Source organism: Brassica napus, chromosome C5 (assembly GCF_020379485.1).
Source record: "Brassica napus cultivar Da-Ae chromosome C5, Da-Ae, whole genome shotgun sequence".
Lineage (NCBI taxonomy): Eukaryota > Viridiplantae > Streptophyta > Magnoliopsida > Brassicales > Brassicaceae > Brassica > Brassica napus.
In genome coordinates, this window is record NC_063448.1 from 43,081,224 (window position 1) to 43,107,505 (window position 26,282).

The window sequence follows — 26,282 nt, forward strand, 5'->3', positions numbered from 1 at the left end:
ACTAAAATAGTATAAATGTAATTTTGACACTATAATAGTGTTATAAGTTAGAAATACTTTCAACGCCGTAGATTTTTATTCTGCGCAGGTAGATATTTTAACAGTAAGACTTTAGTTGTAGATTTGAAAATGCTTACTGATTTACTTGTAAATTGTCTAAAGCTAAAATATAAGTGCTCTTACAATTTTGTTTTCTACAGCTATAAAGAAAAAGTAAAAAAAAAAAAAATCTAGAAACCATGCGAGAGATTATGGTTTTGAAAGATATTGGGCTAAAGAAAAACTCTATCCGCTCTTCTGAAACACTCCCAATCACACTCTTACACTTTCTCTCTCTCTTTTTTTCTTTTCTTTGACATGATCAAATTTCTCTCTCAAAACCAAATCATGAAAAATGTTTTCGGGTCTTATTGGTAAAGACTGTAGCTTTAACTTTTTTGCTGTAGAACAAGTGAAGTAGATTTTTTTGCCGTAAAACTTTGGCTGTAAGATCTTAGCTGTAGGTTTTCTTTTTAAAGCACGATTGATATACATTAGCTGTAGATTAGTATTATATATATATATATATTAAACAACATACTAATAGAAACAAAATAAAAGTTATAATAATAATAATTTTGCTGAATAAATAAAAATAAAGAATTCTAAAAAAAAACCATTTAAAAAAAAGTAAAAAAAAACTTTTAATATTCTTCTTGTTTTCTCTGGATTTTTTTGGCTCTTTTACGTAGGTAGTATATATATGTTAAGTTATTCTTGGGTTCACCCCCTAAGGTTCAAGGTTCACCAGCCAATAGGATTTCATTATTTCAAATTCGATATCTTTTAAAAAAGGAAACAAAATATTATCAAGTTATATTATGTTTTTAAATTAAAAAGTAAAAAAAATATAGCAGCTACAGAAAAAAAGAATTAAAAAAATATTTTTAACGTCGTCAGCAAAACACTAAACCCTAAATCCTAATCCCTAAACCCTAAATCCTAAACCCTTGGGTAAACCTAAACCCTTGGGTAAACTCTAAACCCTTGGGTAAACCCTAAACCCTTGGGTAAACCCTAAACTCTTGGATAAATCCTAAACTCTAAATAAAAATACTAAACCCTAAAACTCTAAACCATAAATCCTAAACCCTAAACCCTTGAGTGTTTTAGTGTTTAGTGATTTTGATTTAGAGTTTAAGATTTATCATAGAGTTTAAGATTTATCCTATAGTTTAGGGTTTACCCAAGGGTTTAGGGTTTAAGATTTAGAGTTTAGGGATTAGGATTTAGGGTTTAATGTTTTGCTGACGACGTTAAATTTTTTTTTTTGTAATTACTACTATTTTTTTTTTTTTACCTTTTAATTTTAAAAAATAATATAATTTGACAATATTTTGTTTCCTTTTTTAAAAGATATCGAATATGAAATAACACAATCCTATTGATTGGTGAACCCAGAAGTTCACCCCAGGGGATGAACCCAATAATAAGTCATATATGTTTACAACTAGGACTTTTAGTTTTAGTGTTTAGCTTAGGTTTCGTTAGTTTTTATCTTATTTTTTGAATAAAAGTTAAATGAAATATTCATTTTTTCTTTTGGAAAGTTCATAAAACTGAGCCGTAGAGAATTTGCTTTCCAAAGCCGTAAACTAAAACAAAATATGGATTTGGCTGTAAGTTTTAAAAAAATAATCAGAGCATGATTACTTTGATTTTGGGGCTGTAGAGAGATTTGAGGCTGTCTGTCTAGAGCATTCACGTCACTTACCAATCGCCTCGGGTTTTTTAATTTACATACATATCAACCCTTTTAATTTGTAAGATTAATGAAAGGACCCAGAAACAGGGTTAAATGTTAAAACGGTATTTGAAAAAAAAACAATTTAGGGGGATTTCTAATTAAAAATGAAAAAAGGAGGGTCCTTTACAATTACATTACAATAGTCAGTCGTCAAGCGTCAGAGAAGAGTCCTCTCCTCTCCTCTCTCTGCTGTTTGTCTCTCTCTCTCTCTTGGTTTAACTGAAACTATGCAATCTGGCGGCGATTACACCAACGGTTTCCACGGCGGGCTTCAACGGGACGAGAAGCAAGTCCCCGTTCTCAGCTCTCTTGGCCGAGCCAAGAGGCGCAGTCGCGGCGGAGCTCGTGACCCTAGAGGCGGTCTCACCAATGGTGAGCTTAGGGTTTCCGACCAGATTAGCGAGCAGAAGCCACGGGAGACTCAGGAATCTCCTCCGCCTTGTACGGACTTCGATGTCGCCTATTTTCATTCCTATGCTCACGTTGGGATTCACGAAGAGATGATCAAGGTACGCCTTCATCTTACTACTCTGGTATGAGAGCTTGAAATTGAAATTGAAAATGAAAGTTAAAGTTGAATTCTTTTCGATTTGGTGAAGTTGCCCTCTGAGCAATTGGTGTATATTAGTTTCAAGTTTTGTGTCTTCATCTTCATTAAAGTTTCATTCTTTCTTCTCTGCAGTTTTTTTGTTGTTCCTTTGGAGTTCTCACTTCTCTGTTGAGTTTTATTGGTTGATACAGGATCGGGCGAGGACGGAAACGTATAGAGAAGCTATAATGCAGCATCAGAGCTTAATCCAAGGAAAGGTACTACTCTCTTTTTGTTGTAATTTTGTCCTTGTAGATGATATTGACCAAGATTCAGACTGGTAATTTTGTTTAGTTTTTGCTTAGCCTGTGTCAAGATTCGATTCCTTTGTGTGAAGGCTTTCTTTAGCAAAATGTTTTTGTTATTTGGTAATGTTAGTATTTTGTTTCCAAAACCTATTGCTGCAACGATTGCTTGTAACAGGTTGTGGTGGACGTTGGCTGTGGAACAGGCATCCTTTCAATCTTCTGTGCCCAAGCGGGTGCTAAACGGGTATGACTTATGTGGAGACACAACTTTGTTATGGAACATTTTGAAGATTGTAGCATTATATATGATTACTATGCATGTATCTAGTTGACTGTTGTCCGTATAAAATCCATAGACCACAAGGTAAACCAATACTGTTAATGTGTTTCTTACAGAAGTTAATGTTCTTACAGGTATATGCTGTAGATGCAAGTGATATTGCAGTCCAGGTACTATCCAGTTACTTAGGCATAGACGATTTCTCTCTATTATCTTATCCTTTGTTTCTATTTTCTGCAACTTCCGTGAAGTGATGACTGATGAGAGTAGCCATTTCTTATCATCAAGTGTTAATGGCTTGGAAATTTTCCAGAATAGTTTTTTTTTTGTCATTTTTATAAAACCTGTTGTCGTATGTTAAACTTTGAACTTGGAATTGGTGAAATATGTCTATAGTGTACTGATAGTATGTCTTATTGTCTTGAAATTTTCACAGTTAAGTTGACCCTAACCTAGGCTTTGTTTGTATTTTAGTACTGCTCTATTCACTACTTGATGTTTTGTGTCACTCTTGACATTTAATCAGACCAAGAAAACAAATCCTTAGAATTTTTCTGAAGTATTGGGCTCTGTGAAGTTGATCTAACTCACATATAATTTATTACGAGTTTGGTGTCTTAGCTCTGCATATGATATTCATTAAAAATTGTTTCCCTATCAGAGTTGAAATGCTTATCTGAATCATACTAATGGCTTCTGTTCATTCTTTGTTGTTCTCCTAATATCACTAGGCAAATGAAGTTGTAAAAGCCAACGGTTTATCTGACAAGGTTATTGTTTTGCATGGGAGAGTGGAGGTAAATTCTGTTATATAATAAAAATCTGTCCTGATGTGTCAGACTGAGACATGCTTAAGGTTGATGTCTATATAAGTTGCCAAAAGATAAATTGGTGTCCCTGTACAGAAAGATGCGAAATTAAATGATTGAGATGAAGAATTTAGGATACTATATACCTTTACACCAGTGCACCACCATTGAGGTGGATTGATTGGGTGCAACAATCATCCAAGTTTGTTCTGTAGTAATTCTTCTTTCGTTATAATGTTCTTCAGGATGTTGAAATCGGCGAGGAGGTTGATGTTATAATTTCAGAGTGGATGGGTTACATGCTCTTGTATGAGGTTGTTTCCTTATCTTGTATATTTAACTTTTTATGTTGATGTCCAAATGATAACCTACCTAATTATTAAACTTACTTAACTCTCCCTGGTCTCTCATTCTCGTATTATGTTTGTTGATGTGATGTAGAGCATGCTGGGAAGTGTTATTACAGCTAGAGATCGCTGGTTGAAGCCTGGAGGTTTAATTCTCCCATCACATGCCTCTGTATGATTATGATCTCTTCAAATATTATATCACAGTATGCTCTAATGACTTTTGTGAAACAAGGCAACATTTAATATCTTGTTATTTACTTTGTGTTGACAGTTGTACATGGCACCTATTTCACACCCTGACAGATACAGTCACAGCATTGATTTTTGGCGCAACGTTTATGGAATTGATAGTAAGTATTATATCAACTTTAACTTTGAGGCAATCACTAAAGTTTAAAAAAGTACCTCGCAGTAAGGTTTCAGTAATGATGTATGATGTGGTTTGCAGTGTCTGCAATGATGCAACTAGCAAAACAGTGTGCATTTGAAGAACCTAGCGTGGAGTCCATATCAGGCGAAACCGTTCTAACATGGCCCGAAGTGGTATTTTTCCTTGTTCTCTAAGTGCTTGTTACCTGCAATCCCTTTGGGATATCTGCAATGTTAACTGCGCTACTGAGCGAGTATCTATCCATTTAAATGCAGGTTAAACATATAGACTGTCAAACAATAAAAATCCAAGAGCTAGACTCTGTTACTGCAAGATACAAATTCAAGTCAATGATGAGAGGTATATCACTTTCCATCAACTATCCGTGCGTTTTTATGTTCATCTAAGAGAGAGGATTACTCTGTGCTGAGGCTTTTTCCTTTTCTTGTTGTAGCACCAATGCATGGTTTTGCATTTTGGTTTGACGTTGAGTTCAGTGAACCTGCCAAGAATACTAATGCAACAAGCGTTGCTAATGGGTCCTCATCAATAAGTCCTTTTACCGAAGGAAATCAGAAGAAGCGGAGTAATCCGAATGATGCACTCGTGCTGTCCACCTCTCCTGAGGCTCCTCCGACGCATTGGCAGCAAGTAAGACCATGTTTTTTTTTTTGCATTTACTTCCCAATTTTTTCAAAACTCTTTTTTTTTTGTGCACTTTCAAAATTCTTATCAGTTTTACTTTTCAGTGAATCATCTAAATTGATTCTATACAGTATAAAACATGGTAATGTTATGGAAAAAAATAGCTTACACGTTGTGACCATTTGAACCACTTTTCTTGTACAGACGATTGTATATTTCTATGATCCAATAGACGTAGAGCAAGACCAAGTCATTGAAGGTTCCGTTACTCTTTCTCAAAGTAAAGAGAATCGGAGGTTCATGAACATCCACCTCGAATATACGTGAGTAACCAACTCACTCTTTTACACATTTCAATTTTTCCGAGTTCCACCAATGCTTAATCTTGCGGTTTTTGCAGCTCGGCCGGCCGTTCCTTTGTGAAGGAGTCGGTAATGCGTTAAGAAGGCGAGAGATCTCCTGAATCTAGAAGCTCTGTAAGGTTGAGTCTCTTTTGCCAAAGCAGTCATTAGTTCATAACTGAAACCCGAAGACATAGGCAAAGACAAGCTATTGTTAGTCTGCGAATTCATATGTTCTTGTAAGAATATTAAGTTTTAGATCAGATGGAAGCAACTATAGGACATTGTTCTTGAAGCCATTTAGCTTCTTTACTAGTTACTCAACATAGCATACTTCTCTATGACTGCTTTTATTGATCATGCATTTTATTTTTTGTACTTTTGTGTAACTAATACATTAAGGTCGGCATAGTCAAATTTATGTGTTTAAAATAATTTATCCTCAATTATTAGTTAGTTAGTAAAATCTATCAAATGGAATTTAAACGGTAATTTACAGTTAAAAATAAATTAATATAAATATCATTTCATATGAATTATGATACTGCATTTTTAAAAATAAATTATTTTTTTATTTCTTTATTTCATTTTAAAGAAGTTAAAATTCCTAAATATATATATTATTTGGAAATAAGCATTTAAAGTACATATTAATATGTATGTATATATATGTTTCTTACAAAATAAAGTTTGAAAGAATACAAATTCTATTTTATTTAAAATTTAAATGTTAATATATTTTAAATATATTGAATATCTTCAAATTAACTTAAATTACGTTTTTGCCAAAAAAAAAAAAAAAAATCAGGGTGCGGTGTGAATTTAAAAAAAAATATTGTACCATTTGGTTCAATTCGGATTTTTGAGAGTTTGGTTCGGTTTGGATCTTTGCGGGTTTGGTTCAGGTTTGTGTTCGGAAAACCTATTTTTAAAAAAATTCAAAAATTAAAGTTCCTATATATTTTAAAATTTTCAAAATCTAAAAACAAAAATAATATATAACATATAAATTTGAATAATGTATACCAAAATACTTAAACTTAACTTAAAAATTGGCTTAGCTTAAATATTTGGATAGGAAATCAATAGGTATTTTAAGTATTTTAAGTATTATATTTTCAAGTATTTTGGACAACTTAAAAACGTCTTATATATTTTGTATATTTTTTAGATATCAATTTTAAAAATAATTAATATATTTGAGTATATGAATCTTGTTCGGATATGTTCAAATACCTATAATATTTCGGTTTGGATCGGGTTCGGTTCCGGTTCACTAAATACCAAAATTTTGAACTCATTCGGATATCTAACCAATTTTAGTTAAAGTACAACACTATTCTTTGGATCGATCTTGGTTCGGTTTTTTGGATTCAAATTTTTTGTCCAAACCTAAATTTTTATTGTGACAAAATTTTAAACGAAAATTATGATGGTTCATATTGATTTTGGGTATGCAATAATTTTTAAACCAAAACATATTTTACTATATATGTGGTTCATTTAGTTAATCTTTAAACATTGTTCTATGCAAATTTCAAAATTAAAATATTAAGGTCTTAATACTCTTTCAATGCAAATTTCAAAATTAACATATTTACGTATTTTAAATGGTACATAGTTTAATTTAAACGATATTAATATATATATTATTTAATATGAATATCTAATAAATAAAAATTCATATTAATACGATTGTATGATCATTTGTATCTTGTTATAACAAAAACATAAGCCATTGATCACAAAACTTTCAAAAGAATTTATAACATTTTTTTGTAATTTGAAGTCGTTTCAAAAAATTCAAAATATAACATATAAGGAAAAAATAAAAATTTTATTATATGGCTAATGTGATTGTTTAATTTATTTTAATAATATAAATTAAACAAAAATGAGGAAAGATGCAAAAATTATTATTAAATCTTTATTATTTATAATCATTAATTGTCATATATATGTTAATCATTATACGTAACTCCGTAACTTTTATTTAAGGAAATAATACATGTTTCTTATATTTTGGGTTAATATAATGTTTTCTGGTAATTGAATTTTGGACCAACATTTTATTCAATTGATTCCTAAGCTGTCACATAAGATTAATTGCATCTTAATTAAGTGACAACTCAGCAAGACTTTTTGTAATTATTACAACTATATGTTACAATTTTTTTAATGTTTCTTTATTAATATAAAAGGAAATTGTAACAATAATTTTACAAAATCTATTAGATTTTCAACAAAATTTTAAAGTGAACAAATTCTCTAAATTTTTTGATCCAGTTAACCTTTTTACTGTTCTTGTGAGAGAACTTTTATATTTATTTTATTTATAGATATTTACAATATATCATAAATTCTTGTTATTGAAAACATTATCAATCAATGATCTTATCCTTAGACCATCTCCAATGATTCACTATATTTCTCACTCTAAAATAATAACTCTATAATATTGTTGTGATATACTTCGTTGGTACTCTATTTTAGAGTGGAAAATATAGTGATGAACAAAAAAACAACAACTTACTATATATATAGAATAAACTCATCTTTTGCTCTATTATAGAGTGAAAAATAGAGTACTATTAGAACATTTTTACTTTAAACTCTATTTCAGAGTAGAAAATAAAGTGGGGCTGGACTACATAGGATAAATTATCATTTAAAAACCTTAACAAATTATGAAAAATTCCCTCCAATCCCTACCATAAAAGTTTTTACATATAAAAAATACTAGGATAAGACCAGCGCCTTGAGCAGGGTGAGTTTATTTCTATATATTATCGATATTTTTTTTTTATATATATACAATATTTTTTTGTTGTTATTATATAATTTCTTTCCGATAGATCAGATCAATTTTTATTAAAAATGATGAAACAAAACTATAATTAATACTTCATGGGTTGATCGGATTGGACATTAAACAAATTATGACATAAAAATCTTATTTTTTCCATCGAACACATTCTTGAAAAAAGTGAACAGTATTGTTTTCACAGTTGAATTATTTTAACTTTTATCTTCCACATTGTTTTGAAAGCTTTCAAATCAACTATCGAATTGATACATGTCATTTTAATGTTTTTAGTCGTATACTCAAGGAAAACTTACATTTTTGAAATTTAAAGTCGTTTTAAAAAAATCAAAACATAACATATAAAAAAGAATCTAACATATAAGAAAAATATAACATATAAGGTGTCCTCATTTTTGTATTTTAAAGTCGCTTTTAAAAAAAAATATATAACATATAAGGTTTCCTCATTTTTGTAATTTAATGTCATTTTAAAAAATTCCAAATATAACATATAAGAAAAAATCTAATTTTTTTATTATATGGTTAATGTGATTGTTTTTTTAATAATATAAAATTAAACAAAATGAAGAAAGATGCAAAAATTATTATCAAATCTTTATTATTCATAATCATTAATTATCATATATATATGTAAATCATATTAGGTCATTTCATAGCTTTTATTTAGGGAAATAATACACACTTCTTATATTTTAGGTTAATATAATGTTCTCTAGTGGACATTAAACAAATTATGACATAAAAACTTTATTTTTCCCTCGAACACATTCTTGAAAAAGTGAACAGTATTGTTTTCACAGTTGAATTATTTTGACTTTTATCTTCCATATGGTTTTGAAAGCTTTCAAATCAACCATCGAACTGATACATGTCATTTTAATGTTTTTAGTCGTATACTTAAGGAAAACTTACATTTTTGTAATTTAAAGTCGTTTTAAAAAATTTAAAATATAACATATAAGAAAAAATATAATATATAAGAAAAATATAACATATAAGGTGTCCTCATTTTTGCATTTTAAAGTCGTTTAAAAAAATATATATAACATATAAGGTTTCCTCATTTTTGTAATTTAATGTCATTTTAAAAAATTTGGTTACTTTTTAATAATATAAAATTAAACAAAATGAAGAAGGATGCAAAAATTGTTATTAAATCTTTATTATTCATAATCATTAATTGCCATATATATGTAAATCATATTAGGTAATTTCGTAGCTTTTATATAGGGAAAAAATACACACTTCTTATATTTTAGGTTAACATAATGTTCTCTAGTGGACATTAAACAAATTATGACATAAAAATCTTATTATTTCCCTCGAACACATTCTTGAAAAAGTGAACAGTATTGTTTTCACAGTTGAATTATCTTCACTTTTATCTTACATATGGTTTTGAAAGCTTTCAAATAAATCATCGAACTGATACATGTTATTTTAATGTTTTTAGTCGCATAATTAAGGAAAACTTACATTTTTTTAATTTAAAGTCGTTTTAAAAAATTAAAAATATAACATATAAGAAAAATCTAACATATAAAAAAAAATATAACATATAAGGTGTCCTCATTTTTTTTTAAAGTCGTTTTTTAAAAAATAAATATAACATATAAGGTTTCCTCATTTTTGTAATTTAAAGTCATTTAAAAAAATTCAAAATATAACATATAAGAAAAAATCTATTTTTTTTATTATATGGTTAATATGATTGTTTATTTTATTAATAATATAAAATTAAACAAAAATGAAGAAGGATGCAAAAATTGCTATCAAATCTTTATTATTCATAATCATTAATTGTCATATATATGTAAATCATATTAGGTAATTCTGTAACTTTTATTTAAGGAAAGAAATACACACTTCTTATATTTTAGGTTAATATAATGTTCTCTAGTGGACATTAAACAAATCATGACATAAAAACCTTATTTTTTCCCTTGAACACATTCTTGAAAAAAGTGAACAGTATTGTTTCCACAGTTAAATTATTTTGACTTTTATCTTCCATATAGTTTTGAAAGCTTTCAAATCAACCATCGAATTGATACATGTCATTTTAATGGATTTAGTCGTATACTTAAGGAAAACTTACATTTTTGTAATTTAAAGTCGTTTTAAAAAATTTCAAAATATAACATATAAGAAAATTCTAATATATAAGAAAAATATAACATATAAGGTGTCCTCATTTTTGTAATTTAAAGTCGTTTGAAAAAAAAATATAACATATAAGGTTTCCTCATTTTTGTAATTTAAAGTCATTTTAAAAAATTCAAAATATAACATATAAGAAAAAATCTAATTTTTTTATTATATGGTTAATGTGATTGTTTAATTTTTTTTAATAATATAAATTTAAACAAAAATGAAGAAGGATGCAAAAATTGTTATCAAATCTTTATTATTCATAATCATTAATTGCCATATATATGTAAATCATATTAGGTAATTCCGTAGCTTTTATTTAAGGAAAGAATACACACTTCTTATATTTTAAGTTAATATAATGTTCTCTAGTGTTATATAATTATGGAATAATGTGACACCATTAGATTAAATTATACTTTATATTAGATGCTCTAGAATTCTTTGAAATAGAATTTAGAAGACATTTAGAGTGCCACCTAAGATTTGAGGTTTTTTTTCATTAGTACAAAATTAAGGTTCTAATTTTTTAAATGCTTCTCAATTAATATATAGGGGATACAGTTAATTTAGTATACTTACAAAATACAACAAATTTGATATTTATGAAGGGTACTCACAAGTTTACTAAAGATTACTAAATCAGTTACTCATGTGCCCAAACAGAAAAAGATGATATGAATGTACCTAAAAAAAAGTTAGACATATACTCTCTTCATTTCACATTTGATTTTGTTTAAAGTTTTTTCACACAGATTAAAAATAATTAAATGGTCAGTTTTATCCATATTTAATTATTAAAATTTATAGTATTTATTATTTTAAAATTTAATTAGGAACATGAGAGATAAATTCATGTAAAACTGAATTAAAAATATAAAATGATATTTCTTTTGTAACAAAAAACAATTTATACGACGAAATTGAATTTGAAACAGAGGGAGTATATGCATTAATAATATTTCCATGTAGTATTTTATCACAGTGTGCTTATTTTCTGATAAAAAATCTTTTAAAACAAACATAAATGTAATGATATTGATTATAATAATTGAATTATTTTTATGTTGTACGCACATTTTTTTATGTTTGAAACATAAAAAAATATCATATAATATAAGTTTCAAGTTATTTTAGCTGTGTTTATAATAGTATAGAACACTCTAAATAAACTCACTATTTCACCAATATTGATGCACACTAAAGTTTAATTAAATTTTAGTTCTACATATACCCATTCGATTTGTGTATGCCGTGTCCATCTCTTATATATTAATTGAGAAACATTACAACATTGTTTTGTAGCCACGTGTCACCATGAGAATGAAATTCAGAATTCTTAGAAAAAATAGGTTAGTCCATTTTAACTTATATTATGCTTTTTATTAAACTAACTATTAAATTGATAAATAGTGTACAAAGAAATATTCTCGCACTTTCCTTAAATAAAAGCTACGGAATTACCAAATATGATTAACATATATATGACAATTAATGATTATGAATAATAAATATTTGATAATAATTTTTGTATCTGAGCTCTTTTGGTTTAATTTTATATTATTAAAATATATTTAACAACCACATTAACCATATAAATATTTTTTTCTTATATGTTAGATTTTGAATTTTTAAAACGACTATAAATTAGTAAAAACGTTAAATGTCTCACACTAAAATTTGTGATCATGGTTTAAGATTTTTTGTAATAACAAGATACAAATGATCATAAATCGTATGAATATAAGTCTCATTTACTAGAAATTCATATTATATATTAATATAGTTTAAAATTAAACTATATAACATAGAAAAATACTTAAATATGATAATTTCTAAATTTTTATTTAAAAAATATTGAGACCTTAATATTTTAATTTTGAAATTTCCGTTCAAAAAATTGCACATTAGAAATTTTGTGTTTTCACATGAGTATAAATTCTCAATAATAAATATTTATATTAAAATATAGTATATATCTATGTACATGTCACTGAAATTTAGTTATATACCATATAAAATAAATAAAATGATTGTTTTGATTTATTTACCAAATAATTATCGTAAATAAACAAGATGTATTGTTTGATTTATGTCTTTACTCTAATTTAATTATATATATAATACTTAAATGAATAAAAATAAATAATAATAAAATTCTTTTTATATATAACATTCATCCCGTGCAATTGCGCGGGTCTTAAGCTAGTCCTACCGATAAAATAGAAAATATAAATTATGGACAGGCACAAGGCAACCCGCTTATTTTTGGATACTTAGCACTTAACTTGTTGTTCAAATAGTTAAATTTGCTATTTGTACGTGATCGGTTTAACACAAGTATTTGCCATACCAAGTATTTATCAAAATTTTAGATACTTGCAAGTTAATTGATTTGTTCTTTGACTTATTCAAATACATTGTTTAAATCGAAAATACCTGATTACTTGAATTTATACTTTAATTTTAATTACTTAAAACTCAAAAATACAATAATTTTTGATTTAAAACTAAATTATTAGACTTCTTTAATAAAGATATCGATTTTTAAATCACAAATATCTATTAAATTTTGTTTATAGAAATATGGATGTCAACATGTATATTGAGTTTTGTTAGAAAGACATAAATGTTAACAACACTTATTCAATGAATATTAAGTAGAATTACTATATGGGTTTAAAAGTTACAAAAATAATTAGATTTGATATTTGACTTGTACTTGTAAGTAATAAAATTTAAAAACTTATTACTTGACTTGATAATAATATGTATTTGATTTTTCAAGCCGAGTACGAGGCAAATAGCATGTATAAGTCAGGTACCTATGCTCGGCCCTAAATAGAATAATACTATAATTCACAACAAAATGGAAAGGAATAGAAACAACAGGTAATGAAACCATCTCTCTCAGTTTTGAATGATTACTTTCTTCATTTTTAGAAATATATGCATATCTCTCTAAACCTAAAACCTTATAGTATTTTTGGAACTTACAAAGTTATTTGGGACAACCTACTTTGCGAAAGAACACACAAAAGTAAATGATTATTTACTTATCTCAAAGGTTCTCTCGTGATTAATACACGGTGTTATGCATTGGCTATTAGATATAGTTCTAAACACATGAGCTCAACCAGTCTTTCATATTAAGTATACACGCATTAATGAATATGATACCAGATTACCAGATCAGATCATTATATTCTAGAATTTTTGAAATTATTTTCCCATTCATATTGTATGGAACAAACCCCATTTAAATATGCATATACATGTATCATTGGATTATAAAATGTGAGGAGCTTTTAGGTGTAATAATTGCTCAATTATTGATAAGTGGTGCATGTCTTATGTAATACCCAACTAATGCCCATTTAATAAAAATTAATTATCCATTCGACCGTGTGTTGCATAAGATATTTATATCGTCTCTCTTTTTCCAAATTATTTGTAGTTGGTGTTGTCGTTCTTGTGTTACATGCTAATAGCAACAGCCATCAAAAATATATGTTTTTATAATCTCAATAGCTTTAGAACTTTTGGGCACGCCCACAAATGTATGAATCACGTAGCACCATTTCTTTTCGAAAATTATTTCCTTTCCATGATTTATAATTTATTATTGAATTAGATTGTATTTAGAGAAGAGATTAGATTTGCGTTAATTTGTTATCTAATGGGAAATCTTCTGAAGTTAACGGAGGAACATCAAAATGGATTACACCTCCTCGTGTAATGCCAAAACAAAAAAAAAAACTCACATTTTTCCCACCAAACTTGACTTCTTTTAAGAGTAACTAGATTCTGATCCGTCCTTAAAAAGGACGGGTATATTTTTTGTTTTACATCTTTTTAGGTCTTTTCAATTGGTAATTTAAATATAAGTCTAATAGCATAAAGCATAATAAATAATATTCTAAATAATGATAAAGATAAAAGAAATAATAGTTGGACCATACTTTTATCAATGGGTCACACTGCTATTTTAATAGAATAGATTAAAATATAATCTTATAAAATTTATTATTTGATATCTTACCATTTTATGTTCTATTTTACAATACTACTACAAAATTTATAATACATTCAAAAATTCATAAAATCGAAAAGTTTACAAGTGCTCGAAATTGGTTTAGGAATTCATTTTAGCCTGTTCAAAAGCATTCATGAACCAAAAATATAGAGAGTTTTGGAATTTTATATAAGTTGGTTTTGAAAGAACAGTTTTGCATGTACTTTGATACTATCCTATTAATTACTCTTTTCTAGGTAATTGCATTACTTTAAAAAAGCGTAGGCATTTGGTATTCTTGTTTGGTTTGGATAAAAAAAGTTTGGTTTCTTGAATTATTGGGTGAGGATATATTTTTTTATTCCATCCGTTTCATAAAGAATGTCACTTTGACATTTTTCACACAAATTAAGAAAATGATTGAAATGCATTAAAGTTTTTATTAATTACACATATTCAACCAATAGTATTTGAGATAAATGAAATTATTTATAAAATCAATGCATTTGTAATTAATTTTAAGCTGAAAACTGCGTTGAAATTCTAAAATGATATTTTTTTGTAACAAGAAAAAAATGCTAAAATGACACTTAATATGAAACAGAGGGAGTATCAAACAGGAACCGACATGTGTTGGTGCGGTTTACACGATAAATAAATTTCGGTTTAGCTAATGTTTCTGGTTTATTTTCTTGTAACCGAAAAAAAATCTTTTAGATGAATCAATCGTGTGTGTGATCAATTGTACCATTCAACATGTCGATTTCATATATACGCAGCCAAAAGCTCACTTGATACTTCCAAATCTTCGTTTATCCAAGAATAAACCGTTGCTAATTAAGAAAGACATGGAAGGAGAGGCACATCACATGAATAGCCAATAAATTGTCGTCGTCTTTGAAAATCTTTTTTTTTTTGGTCTAAATAATGTCTTTGAAAATTCTTCAACCAGTAATAATCACAGAAGGCGCCCTTAACCAAATTCTTTCAAGAAGCTTTGTAGCATGGGGATCTCATCCTCTTTTTTTTTTTTTTTTGAACACAATGGGGGATCTCATCCTTGCCTCAGTTTCACTGCTTTCTAAATTTTGTGATTTCTTGCATATTTGGTAGCGTATACCATGAAATAAGAAACGTAGACAAGAACAGCGACCAACATCAGAGGAGAGCATCATTTGCTTTCCAGCATGGTGATACCAAGACAAGTAGTGATATAAAGCCAATGAAATCATTAACACTACGTGTATATATCATGGTTGTGTTCTTATCTATTACTGTCATTATATTGTGCTATAGCCAAATTTCTCTGAAATGCTGCAACGTAAGTCATATATACACGACAATGTAATTTCCACAATGTAAATATACTTCTTTATTCAATAAAGCATTTCAACTATCTCGTGGTTTCCAAGTATGAACTAGATATTGTTTTGGTATAGTTCAAGAAGATTGGATGAGACAAATATGCCAAAAAGATGATCTAAGAAACCACATATGTATAGTTGCAACCAACATTTGCTTTTGAGCTACTCTTGCACTATGTCCAATCTTAAATATGTTTTTAATGTGGCGTTAATTCTAAAAATGAAAGATAATATTTTCAATTTAATCAAGTTTTGGCTCATACGACGAACTTTGTCCTTGATCGTGAAAATAGGTAGTGGCTTTCATAATATACGAATAGCCATTCTTGTATATGAAGTTCTTACATTTCATAGCTTAAATTTTCGACATAAGCAATGGAGATTGGAGATGTTGAACTCAACAAACAAAAGTATAAAAGAACAATGGAGATTAAATAATTAAAAGAAGCTTAATACCTAAAAATTAATTGTTCATAATTCAACATGACATCGTCTTGATATGACTGAGAAACAAATATGAAGGTAAATAAACTCAATAAGAAAAACTGATATCTCTAACTACTAAATCCAATATGATATTATAAACTGGGGATTGAACCTTAACATGTTTACCTGGTTGGGATGGATGCTCTTTTAGGCGGATATAACATGATACTGATAGGTACCGAAAGGCATATTACCGTAAGAGGAGGGGTAAAGAAGCAAAGGAAGAGAGTGAGGAAGTAACATAAGAGGAGGGAACAGAAGAAGAATAAAAGAAACCTTTCGATTGAAAGAGAGTATTTGCAGTTATTCATTTCATACCGTTAGACGATATTAAATAAGGAGTAGAGTGTTCATTGGTAGGGTATGCTTTTGTATGTGATTGTAGAGAGACGAGATGAGTCCTCTGTTTCCAGTCGCTATGAGACTGTCGATGATGATGAACTCGTGATGAGAGTGATTCATTGTTGAGATACAAAGCTGTAAACACTTCTTCATTCTTATTCAATACACGAGTTTGGGATTTACAAGTAATAGATAACTTCAGTCTATCATTGGTTCGGCGAAACTTGATCGAGCTCACGTGTAACAGCATTGATGGAAGATACGGGGATCGGAGTTGAATCGGAGGCGACGACGACCTTCGGGATGCAGAAAGAGACGGTTTGGCGACGAATGGAAGATGAAATCGAGTATATGCGAATCGGTTTTGATAAGCTTGCGCGAGCTGACAAAGCTACTTCGGAGCGTCTGGGATCGTTGGAGAATCAAATCACGACGATGGGTTCGGAATCAGCGGTCAGATTGGGAGCATTGGAGAGTCAGATGTCCTCGATAACGGCCACACTGGCTTGGATCGAAGCTAGTTCTGTGATCAATCAACGGCCTGGCAAAGGGATTGCGTCTTCGTCAATGGATTATCATGATCAGGTACCGATCGCAACTTCAGATCTGGATCAAAATCATTTAGGTTATCGGGGAATCCACAATGCGTTAACAAATAGAGATAAGTTGTTGAGAAAAGTGGATATGCCTGTGTTTGCTGGTCCTTTGCCATTTGATTGGATTTCCAGGGTGGAGAGGTTCTTCAGAATTGGTAACTATGACGAAGAGGATAAATTACAGTTGGTATCATTGAGCTTGGAGGGTCCCGTTCTCAATTGGTTTAACGGAGAAATGCTCAATGATCCATTTCTGAGTTGGACTCAATTTACAGAGAGGATGTTAGAAAGATTTGCTGGTCCAATTGATAATAATCCTGCAGCGAGATTGTTCTGTCTACAACAAGAAGGCGACATTGTAGACTGTGTCAACGAGTTTGAGTCTCTGAGAAATCAAGTAACATGAATTGATGAGAAAAATTTGATAAAGGTTTTCTTCAATGGATTGAAACCAGAGATGAAGGAGGTAATCAGAATGAAGGAACCAGTGGGTTTAACGAATCATAAACTAGCAGTGTTGAAGATGCAGAAAACTACTTTCTGCAAGGTGATTGGATCAGCGGCAGGAGGTGACATTCAAAAAACATATCAGCGCCAATCTCATAATGTTAAAACTGCAAGTTTCACTCCAAAGCAAAGCGACGATCAACCACGGCTAGAAGCTGGAGCTAACAAAGAAAATTTACCACCACAACGAAACACATTGAGACCAAGGCAACAATATTCGGATGCAGAACTTGACCGTATGAGAAAAGAGAAGATCTGTTTCAAATGCAAAGCTCCTTGGTCTCCAGCTCACAGAATGGAATGTCCAAAAAGAATGCTAAGAGTACTTACAGTGATCAACGGATTAGAGCTTGAGGTTATTGACTCAAACGAAGAGGAAGATCAACAAGAACAACAGAATCCGCAAGTACTACACACGTTATCACTGAATTCTTATTTGGGCATTGACTCTCCGAAGACTACGAAGATGAGAGGTTTTATAAATAACAGAGAGGTGATTGTCATGCTTGATAGCGGAGCATCACACAACTTCATCTCACCTGAGGTTGTGGACAAGTTACGATTGAAAGTTTATGCTGACAGTAGCTTGGACGTGTTGTTGGGTAATGGAGTGACTGTGAATGCAATGGGAGTATGCAGATCAGTTTCATTCCAACTAAATCAAACCAACTTCACAAGTGACTTCATCTCTCTTGAACTGGGGAATGTAGATGTGATACTTGGTATTCAATGGCTTGAAACCTTAAGCATTTGTGAAGTGGACTGGAAGGAGCAGGTCCTTTCGTTTGTCTATGAAGGAAACAAAGTGACCTTGTTAGGCGAGAAAGAGCTACACGGCACTAAGTTCTCTTTCAAGTCATTGAAACCGGTCTATACAAGCTGCAAGATAGGAAGGGAAGTGCTTCTTGCTTCTTCTATAGCAACATCTCCATTTCCAGAAGTTCGTTTGCAATTCTCCCAAATACTCCAGGAGTTTGTTGATGTGTTCGCAGTACCAACTGCCTTACCACCATTTTGTGGACAAGAACACGCAATCAACTTACAACCAGGAGTATCTTCAGTATCTGTTCGACCTTATCGGTATCCTCATGCCAGCAAGGTGGCTATGGAACAGATGGTGAATGATATGTTATCTACGGGCATCATACGACTAAGCACCAGTCCTTTCTCCAGCCCTGTACTACTGGTGAAGAAGAAGGACGGTTCTCTACGTTTTTGCGTGGACTACAGGGCTTTGAACAGAGTAACCGTGTTAGACAAGTACCCTATTCCTGTCATATACCAGTTACTCGACGAGTTACATGGGGCTACGGTCTTTACAAAGCTTGATGTACGCTCAGGCTATCACCAAATACGGATGGTGGAAGCAGACATTCATAAGACAGCGTTCAGGACAGTGGAAGGACATTACGAGTTCCTGGTCATGCCATTTGGTTTGACCAACGCTCCAGCCACTTTTCAGGGACTCATGAACAAGGTGTTTTAACCATTCCTCCGCCGTTTTGTCCTTGTGTTCTTTGATGACATATTGATCTACAGCAAGAATCAGTCAGATCACGAGAATCATCTAAGACAAGTGTTAGAAGTGTTGAGGGAGCAGAATTTATATGCTACTCAAAAGAAATGCACGTTTGCAGTACCGAGTGTGGAATACTTAGGCCATATAATATCAGCTAATGGCGTAGCTACTGATTCTGCAAAGACTAATGCTATGAATATATGGCCTATACCCAAGGTGGTTAAGCAGTTGAGAGGATTCCTTGGGTTAACTGGATATTATCGGAAGTTTATAAGAGATTATGGAAGTATTGCTCGTCCTTTGACCACACTGCTGAAGAAGGATCAGTTCTCTTGGCCTACTGAAGCTCAGCAAGCTTTTGAAAAGTTGAAACATGCAATGGTAACGGCACCAGTACTTGCGTTACCAGACTTCAGTCAAGCTTTTGTGATCGAATCAGACGCCTCAGGATTCGGGTTAGGCGCTGTGCTTATGCAGAACAAGAGGCTCATCGCTTTCTCTAGCCATGCTCTGACAGCACGGGAGCAACTGAAACCAGCTTATGAAAGAGAACTGATGGCTATCGTGATGGCAGTGAGAAAGTGGAAACACTATCTACTTGGTAGAAAGTTTCATGTTCACACGGATCAGCGGAGCTTGAAGTTTTTGTTGGAGCAAAAAGAGGTAAATTTGGAGTATCAAAAGTGGTTAACAAAGCTATTGGGATTTGACTTTGACATCTTCTATAAACCGGGACCGGAAAACAAGGCAGCAGATGGCTTGTCTCGGAGTATGCCTGTCTCTTCACTGTTACTATCATTGACAGTCCCAACAGCTTTACAATGGGAAGATTTGTATAAGAAAATACAAGACGATACAAAGTTAAGCACAAGGGTCATGCAGATTCAGAAAGGAGAATTGCACTATAAGAAGTATACGGTGATAGAAGGGAGATTGTGGTCAAAGAAAAGATTGGTGATTCCTAAGACTTCAAAATTCATTTCAGTGATATTGCGAGAGGCTCATGACAGTAAATTCGGTGGTCATTCAGGTGTTTTGAAAACTTTGAAGAGAGTTCAGTGTTCGTTTTATTGGACTGGAATGTACAAGCAGGTGCAAGAGTATGTGGCGGCTTGTGGTATTTGCCAAACACACAAACATTCAACTCTCTCTCCAGCCGGTTTGCTTCAACCATTACCGATTCCAGAGATGATTTGGGAAGACATCAATATGGACTTCATTGAGGGGCTTCCGGGGTCTAATGGTTATAACAACATATTGGTGGTGATCGATCGTTTAAGCAAATTTGCTCATTTCATCAGCCTTAAACACCCGTTCTCTGCACTGGATGTAGCCAAGAAGTTCGTGTCTGAGATCGTCCATTTACATGGTTTTCCGAAGAGCATCACGTCAGATAGAGACAAGATCTTTCTGAGTTCTTTTTGGACAGAGGCTTTCCGTTTGGCTGGGACTAAGCTTCAGTATAGTACGGCATTTCACCCTCAGACGGATGGTCAATCTGAGGTGCTCAACCGTTGTTTGGAAACATATTTGAGATGTTTCTCGTCTTCTCACCCTCGGACTTGGCACAATTATATGGCATGGGCAGAGCTATGGTATAACACGGCGTTTCACAAGTCGATTCAGACAACTCCGTTCAAAGTGGTCTATGGCTGTGATCCTCCTCCTATTCTGCGTTTTGAACAGGGTTCTACAAAGAACTTTGAGCTGGAGCGGGCGTTATTGGAAAGGGATGAGGTATTGATCAGTTTAAAACAAACACTTACTCGTGCTCCGGAGATACTGAAGAATCAAGCCGATAAGTCAAGGAGAGATGTTCAGTTGGTGGTTGGTGACATGGTATTTCTTAAGCTACAACCCTATCGTCAGAAGACTGTGGCTCGTAGAGTTTGTCAGAAACTTGCAGCGAAATTCTATGGCCCATACAAAGTGTTGGAGCGCATTGGAAACACAGCTTATAAGTTACAATTACCTCCAGCTGCAAAGATCCATCCTGTGTTCCATATTTCCCAATTGAAGTTAGCCTTGGGTTCGCAGGAGCAATGTGATGCGTTACCACCAGGGAGTATCACGGAGGCTGAAGAACCGATTAGTCCAGAAGATGTATTGGAGAAACGTTATGATGCAAAGGGTGAACTGGAGTTATTGGTTAAGTGGGTTGGGAAATCTTCATTGGAAAATTCATGGCTGTATTATCAGGATTTCATCACTCATTTTCCTGATTACCAGCTTGAGGGCAAGCTGGATTTCGTTGGGGGAAGTATTGATAGGTACCGAAAGGCATATTACCGTAAGAGGAGGGGTAAAGAAGCAAAGGAAGAGAGTGAGGAAGTAACAGAAGAGGAGGGAACAAAAGAAGAATAAAAGAAACCTTTGGATTGAAAGAGAGTATTTGCAGTTATTCATTTCATACCGTTAGACGATATTAAATAATGAGTAGAGTGTTCATTGGTAGGGTATGCTTTTGTATGTGATTGTAGAGAGACGAGATGAGTCCTCTGTTTCCAGTCGCTATGAGATTGTCGATGATGATGAACTCGTGATGAGAGTGATTCATTGTTGAGATACAAAGCTGTAAACACTTCTTCATTCTTATTCAATACACGAGTTTGGGATTTACAAGTAATAGATAACTTCAGTCTATCATACCGAGAATTCTATAGTGCATATGAGTAGTTCATGTGGTTCGTAACATATGCCAGGAGAAGACGTGAAACGGGCATGGTCGAGGGTCGCATGACAATTCACAATTGCTTTTAATGATCTTTAGTGTTTGAGCCTTGATATGCTTAGTGTGGAGTAACTTGCACGATGGAGGCAGTGGTTAATTGAAAATAACGAGTATGCAGGCCATGTTAAACTAGTAGATCTCTTGTGGTGCCTTGTAAAACTAACATCAAAGTCAGGATGGCCGAGTGGTCTAAAGCGCCAGACTCAAGTTCTGGTCCTTGTAAGAGGGCGTGGGTTCAAACCCCACTTCTGACAATATTTTTTCATTAAAAAGAAGAAGATGCAACATGGCACTAGCAGTTAGTCTACCACCTGCATCTTCCGAGTCTTTCCTTCCGTATGAGACGCGCATGAACCTGTAGCTGTTTTATGGACTCTCTTTGAATAATTGATGGGCTTGCTTGCTGGCATCTGTGATTATGGCTGAGAGCGGAGTAAATAATATATGCGTCACGGATCGTTACAAAGTATAACTGGATAAATCAAACGAACACTGCTTCAGTCTATAACCAGATGTCAGAACTATTAACCGCTGGTTTAGTTTCTCACATGTCATCACTATGAAGCATGAATGGTCAGCTGATCACATAAGGATAATTTTACAATTTCCAGGTCGAATCTTAACTTGCATCTATCTTGATTCAAATTTCATAATTCCAGATATGTAAAGATTCGATGTCGTTTTAAGAAGTCAAATACAAAGTATTGGTTTTAGAGGTGTAAATATAAACTAAAAAAAAATTGTATGCCCCGAAAACAACATAAAAATAATAATATGAAATTTTGGTAAAAATAGTTAGAAAATTGAAGAATATATGAGTAAAATGTTTTTTTTAGAACTTACAAGATAATATAGTATAGTTTTACATATGATTTATGAAATATTTTTTAGAAAAAACTACAAGATAATACAAAAGAATATTTGTACAGATAGTTTATGAAATACATGCTAATACCATGTATTTGCCTATCACAATTATCAAAAAGAAAATCTATACAACTCTCAAACAAAACAAAGAAGACTGGAGGAGAGTATAGAAGGAGATCGAAGCCGACGTGCAAAATCAACGGAGGAAAAGAGAAGGCCCCACACAATCCACGTAGGCAATAAAAAATAGCAATAAGAGATATCGACCCATCACTTCCAAACCATTACATAATCACAAGTCTCAAGTGGTCTCTCACCTCCAATAAAGAAATTGGAGACGAAGAAGAAGACACCAAACATAAAACTCATCTTCTGACATTAAAACCCAGAATCCAAGAACCACTCTTCACGCTCTCACACGGGTCTTTGTGTTCGGCGTTGTAAACAATGCTGCTTCCTCTCTTCTTCCTCCTCCTCCTCAATCTTCATCTCTCTTCTTCCTCTTCAATCTCCTTCCCTGATTTTCAGATCATCGACGTTCTACAACCGCTCACCGTCACTGGAACCGGAACCCTTCCCGATTTCAACAACACCGATGAGTCTAAGTACACTCTTCGTCTCCTCCACCGCGATAGATTCCCTTCTGTTTCTTACCGTAACCACCACCACCGTCTCCACGCCCGTATGCGCAGAGACACAGACCGAGTCGCCGCCATCCTCCGCCGCATTTCCGGGAAAACTGTAGCTTCCGGTTCGAAATACGAAGTCGACGACTTTGGCTCCGATGTGGTTTCCGGCATGGACCAGGGGAGCGGTGAGTACTTCGTGAGAATCGGCGTCGGAAGTCCGCCGCGAGATCAGTACATGGTGATTGACTCCGGGAGCGACATGGTTTGGTTCCAGTGTCAGCCTTGCAAGCTCTGTTACAAACAATCCGACCCGGTTTTCGACCCGGCTAAATCCGGGTCCTACACGGGAGTCTCCTGCGGGTCTTCCGTCTGCGACCGGATCGAAAACTCCGGCTGCCACTCCGGCGGGTGTCGCTACGAGGTCATGTACGGAGACGGGTCCTACACGAAGGGGACGTTAGCTCTCGAAACGCTGACGTTTGGTAGGACTGTGATTCGAAACGTAGCGATGGGATGCGGCCACCGGAACAGAGGGATGTTCGTCGGAGCCGCCGGTTTATTAGGTATCGGAGGCGGTTCGATGTCTTTCGTTGGTCAGTTAACCGGTCAAACCGGCGGTGCGTTCGGTTATTGTTTAGTGAGCCGCGGCACAGACTCGACCGGTTCGTTGGTTTTCGGGCGTGAAGCTTTGCCAGTTGGTGCCTCGTGGGTCCCGCTCGTCCGTAACCCGCGCGCGCCGAGCTTCTACTACGTTGGTCTCAAGGGCCTCGGAGTTGGCGGCGTCAGAATCGCTTTACCGGACGATGTTTTCGACTTAACCGAAACCGGCGACGGCGGTGTGGTTATGGATACCGGAACCGCCGTGACAAGGCTTCCCACGGCGGCTTACGCCGCTTTTCGTGATGGGTTCAAGTCGCAGACAGCAAACTTGCCGCGAGCTTCCGGCGTATCGATATTCGACACGTGTTACGACCTGTCCGGGTTTGTTTCGGTCCGTGTTCCGACCGTGTCGTTCTATTTCACGGAAGGGCCGGTTTTGACTTTACCGGCGAGGAATTTCTTGATGCCGGTGGATGATTCGGGGACGTACTGTTTCGCGTTTGCGGCGTCTCCGACGGGTTTGTCGATAATAGGGAACATACAGCAAGAAGGGATCCAAGTATCTTTCGACGGAGCCAATGGCTTTGTTGGGTTTGGTCCCAATGTTTGCTAGCGTTTAACAAAAAAAATAAAAGATATTTACGTTTTTTGTTCGCTAGTAAGTAAAAAACTTTTGTCTCAATATGTATCTGTCTTTTATTTATTAGCTTTTGGTTTTGAGTTTTAATAAGTGGTAATTAGTATAGAGAGTACTGAAATGTATATGATTTGACCAAAATTGTCTTTTGGATTTTTGATTGAGGAATCTATATAATGATATGAGTTACTGTTTGATTTGTGATAATAGAGTGAGATTACCAAGTCAAAAGTAACTAAACAGCAAAAAGGGTTAAAAGTTGCTCAACACTTTTTGTGGTGAAGCGTGAGGGACATTGGGGAATGGACCTTTTGTAGTTTTGTATTGACCAAAGTTAACGTTACAGTAAATACGTTTTACTAAGCAGTTAGCACTAGCAGCACATGTTCGGTCAGAGATTTTCGAAGTCATGATTCATGATGAACACTTAACTGAAGTTTGACTTTTTAATTTAACATTTACACAAAAATTACCAAAAGCTAGATTGGTATGAAGTTTCATAAGCCCTTTGTGTTGTTGTAATTTTGCATAACCTGATAGTATGTGATTAATTTTGATTTGGAAGAGAGGCTAAGGAGTAGGCCTGATGGGCAAAAATTATATGGTGCCACTCTTTAAGTTTGTACATGAGTACCTGAGCCAGAGAGACCAACAAAAGCTGGACATTTTTATTCAAAAAGGAGTGAAAGGGGTATCATTTAAAGCAACTTAATAATCTCTAGTCACAATCGTGATGCACCTCTTCAATTCATTACTTCCCCGTGGTATTTTTCAAAGTTCGTTAGAAAGAAAACATAATAACTTTCAATTTTCACTTTTGTGTCCTTTAAGTGGGTTTCATGATAATCACAATACAGGACCCAATCTAGTTGATTCATGGATGAAAAGGCCCAGAAGTGTACCTTCCCAATTGTCAGAATAATTTTTTCATCTTTCTTCTATTACCTGACGTATTTTCTAAATGCCGTTGGATACCTTGAATTTTTAACAATAGAGTCAATTATTCACACCGTAACTTGAAAAAAGGAAGAGAAAAAAATCAAGATATGAATATGAGGAGAGAGCACTAACCGACGAGAAGCACGTGCATTCATACCATCATAATTATCAACTTCTTGTGAAAACTTAAACCCAAAAAAGCCTTTGGTGAAAAATGGAAAAGAGAAATGACTTAAAGGGCCAAAAAAAAAAAGGAAGAGAAAAGTCATACATAGAAGAGGTCCCATTGTCTTCTATGTTGTCCCCTTCATAGGGCATTTAATCAATAAAAAGTTCCACCACTGTGTATCACAGTAATGATTCATCATCTTGAATCTTAAAGCTGATTCTTGCACAGAACCAAACTTTAACTTTCTTAGCAGTTTCCACTCATACTTTGTTATTTCTGTATCTATTTATATATATGTGTAACATTGGTTCCTCCCCTAATCTCCCACCTAAATTGCAGAGAGTTTTGTCCTAAACTATCTTTAGGTTCTGCATTTATTTGATCGAACACATCATGAATGCCTCTCCCACATAAGACAAAAGAGTTTTCTCCAGTTTCTCATCAAATATACCTTCCTCTAAACTGCAAGGTGTATTTATGTTAAA

At 33.2% G+C, this 26,282-nt stretch overlaps 2 protein-coding genes and 1 non-coding gene across 3 annotated transcripts; all 3 read left to right on the forward strand.

The window, feature by feature from the left end:
• The first annotated feature begins 1,914 nt into the window (after nucleotides 1-1,914).
• Nucleotides 1,915-5,853, forward strand: LOC106425074 (probable protein arginine N-methyltransferase 6). The gene is made up of 13 exons (XM_013865798.3): nucleotides 1,915-2,295; nucleotides 2,528-2,593; nucleotides 2,799-2,867; nucleotides 3,038-3,073; nucleotides 3,635-3,700; nucleotides 3,958-4,026; nucleotides 4,154-4,231; nucleotides 4,334-4,412; nucleotides 4,511-4,605; nucleotides 4,708-4,792; nucleotides 4,887-5,083; nucleotides 5,282-5,400; nucleotides 5,478-5,853. The coding sequence occupies exons 1-13, from the start codon at nucleotides 2,014-2,016 to the stop codon at nucleotides 5,518-5,520; spliced, it is 1,284 nt and encodes a 427-aa protein (XP_013721252.1). The 5' UTR covers nucleotides 1,915-2,013; the 3' UTR covers nucleotides 5,521-5,853.
• A 16,273-nt stretch (nucleotides 5,854-22,126) lies between these two features.
• On the forward strand, nucleotides 22,127-22,210 carry TRNAL-CAA. Its single transcript has one exon. It is a non-coding gene; the product is annotated as a tRNA-Leu (tRNA).
• Nucleotides 22,211-23,061: 851 nt separating this feature from the next.
• Nucleotides 23,062-24,886, forward strand: LOC106425075 (protein ASPARTIC PROTEASE IN GUARD CELL 2). Its single transcript, XM_013865799.3, has one exon. The coding sequence runs from the start codon at nucleotides 23,271-23,273 to the stop codon at nucleotides 24,663-24,665; it is 1,395 nt and encodes a 464-aa protein (XP_013721253.1). The 5' UTR covers nucleotides 23,062-23,270; the 3' UTR covers nucleotides 24,666-24,886.
• Nucleotides 24,887-26,282: the final 1,396 nt, after the last annotated feature.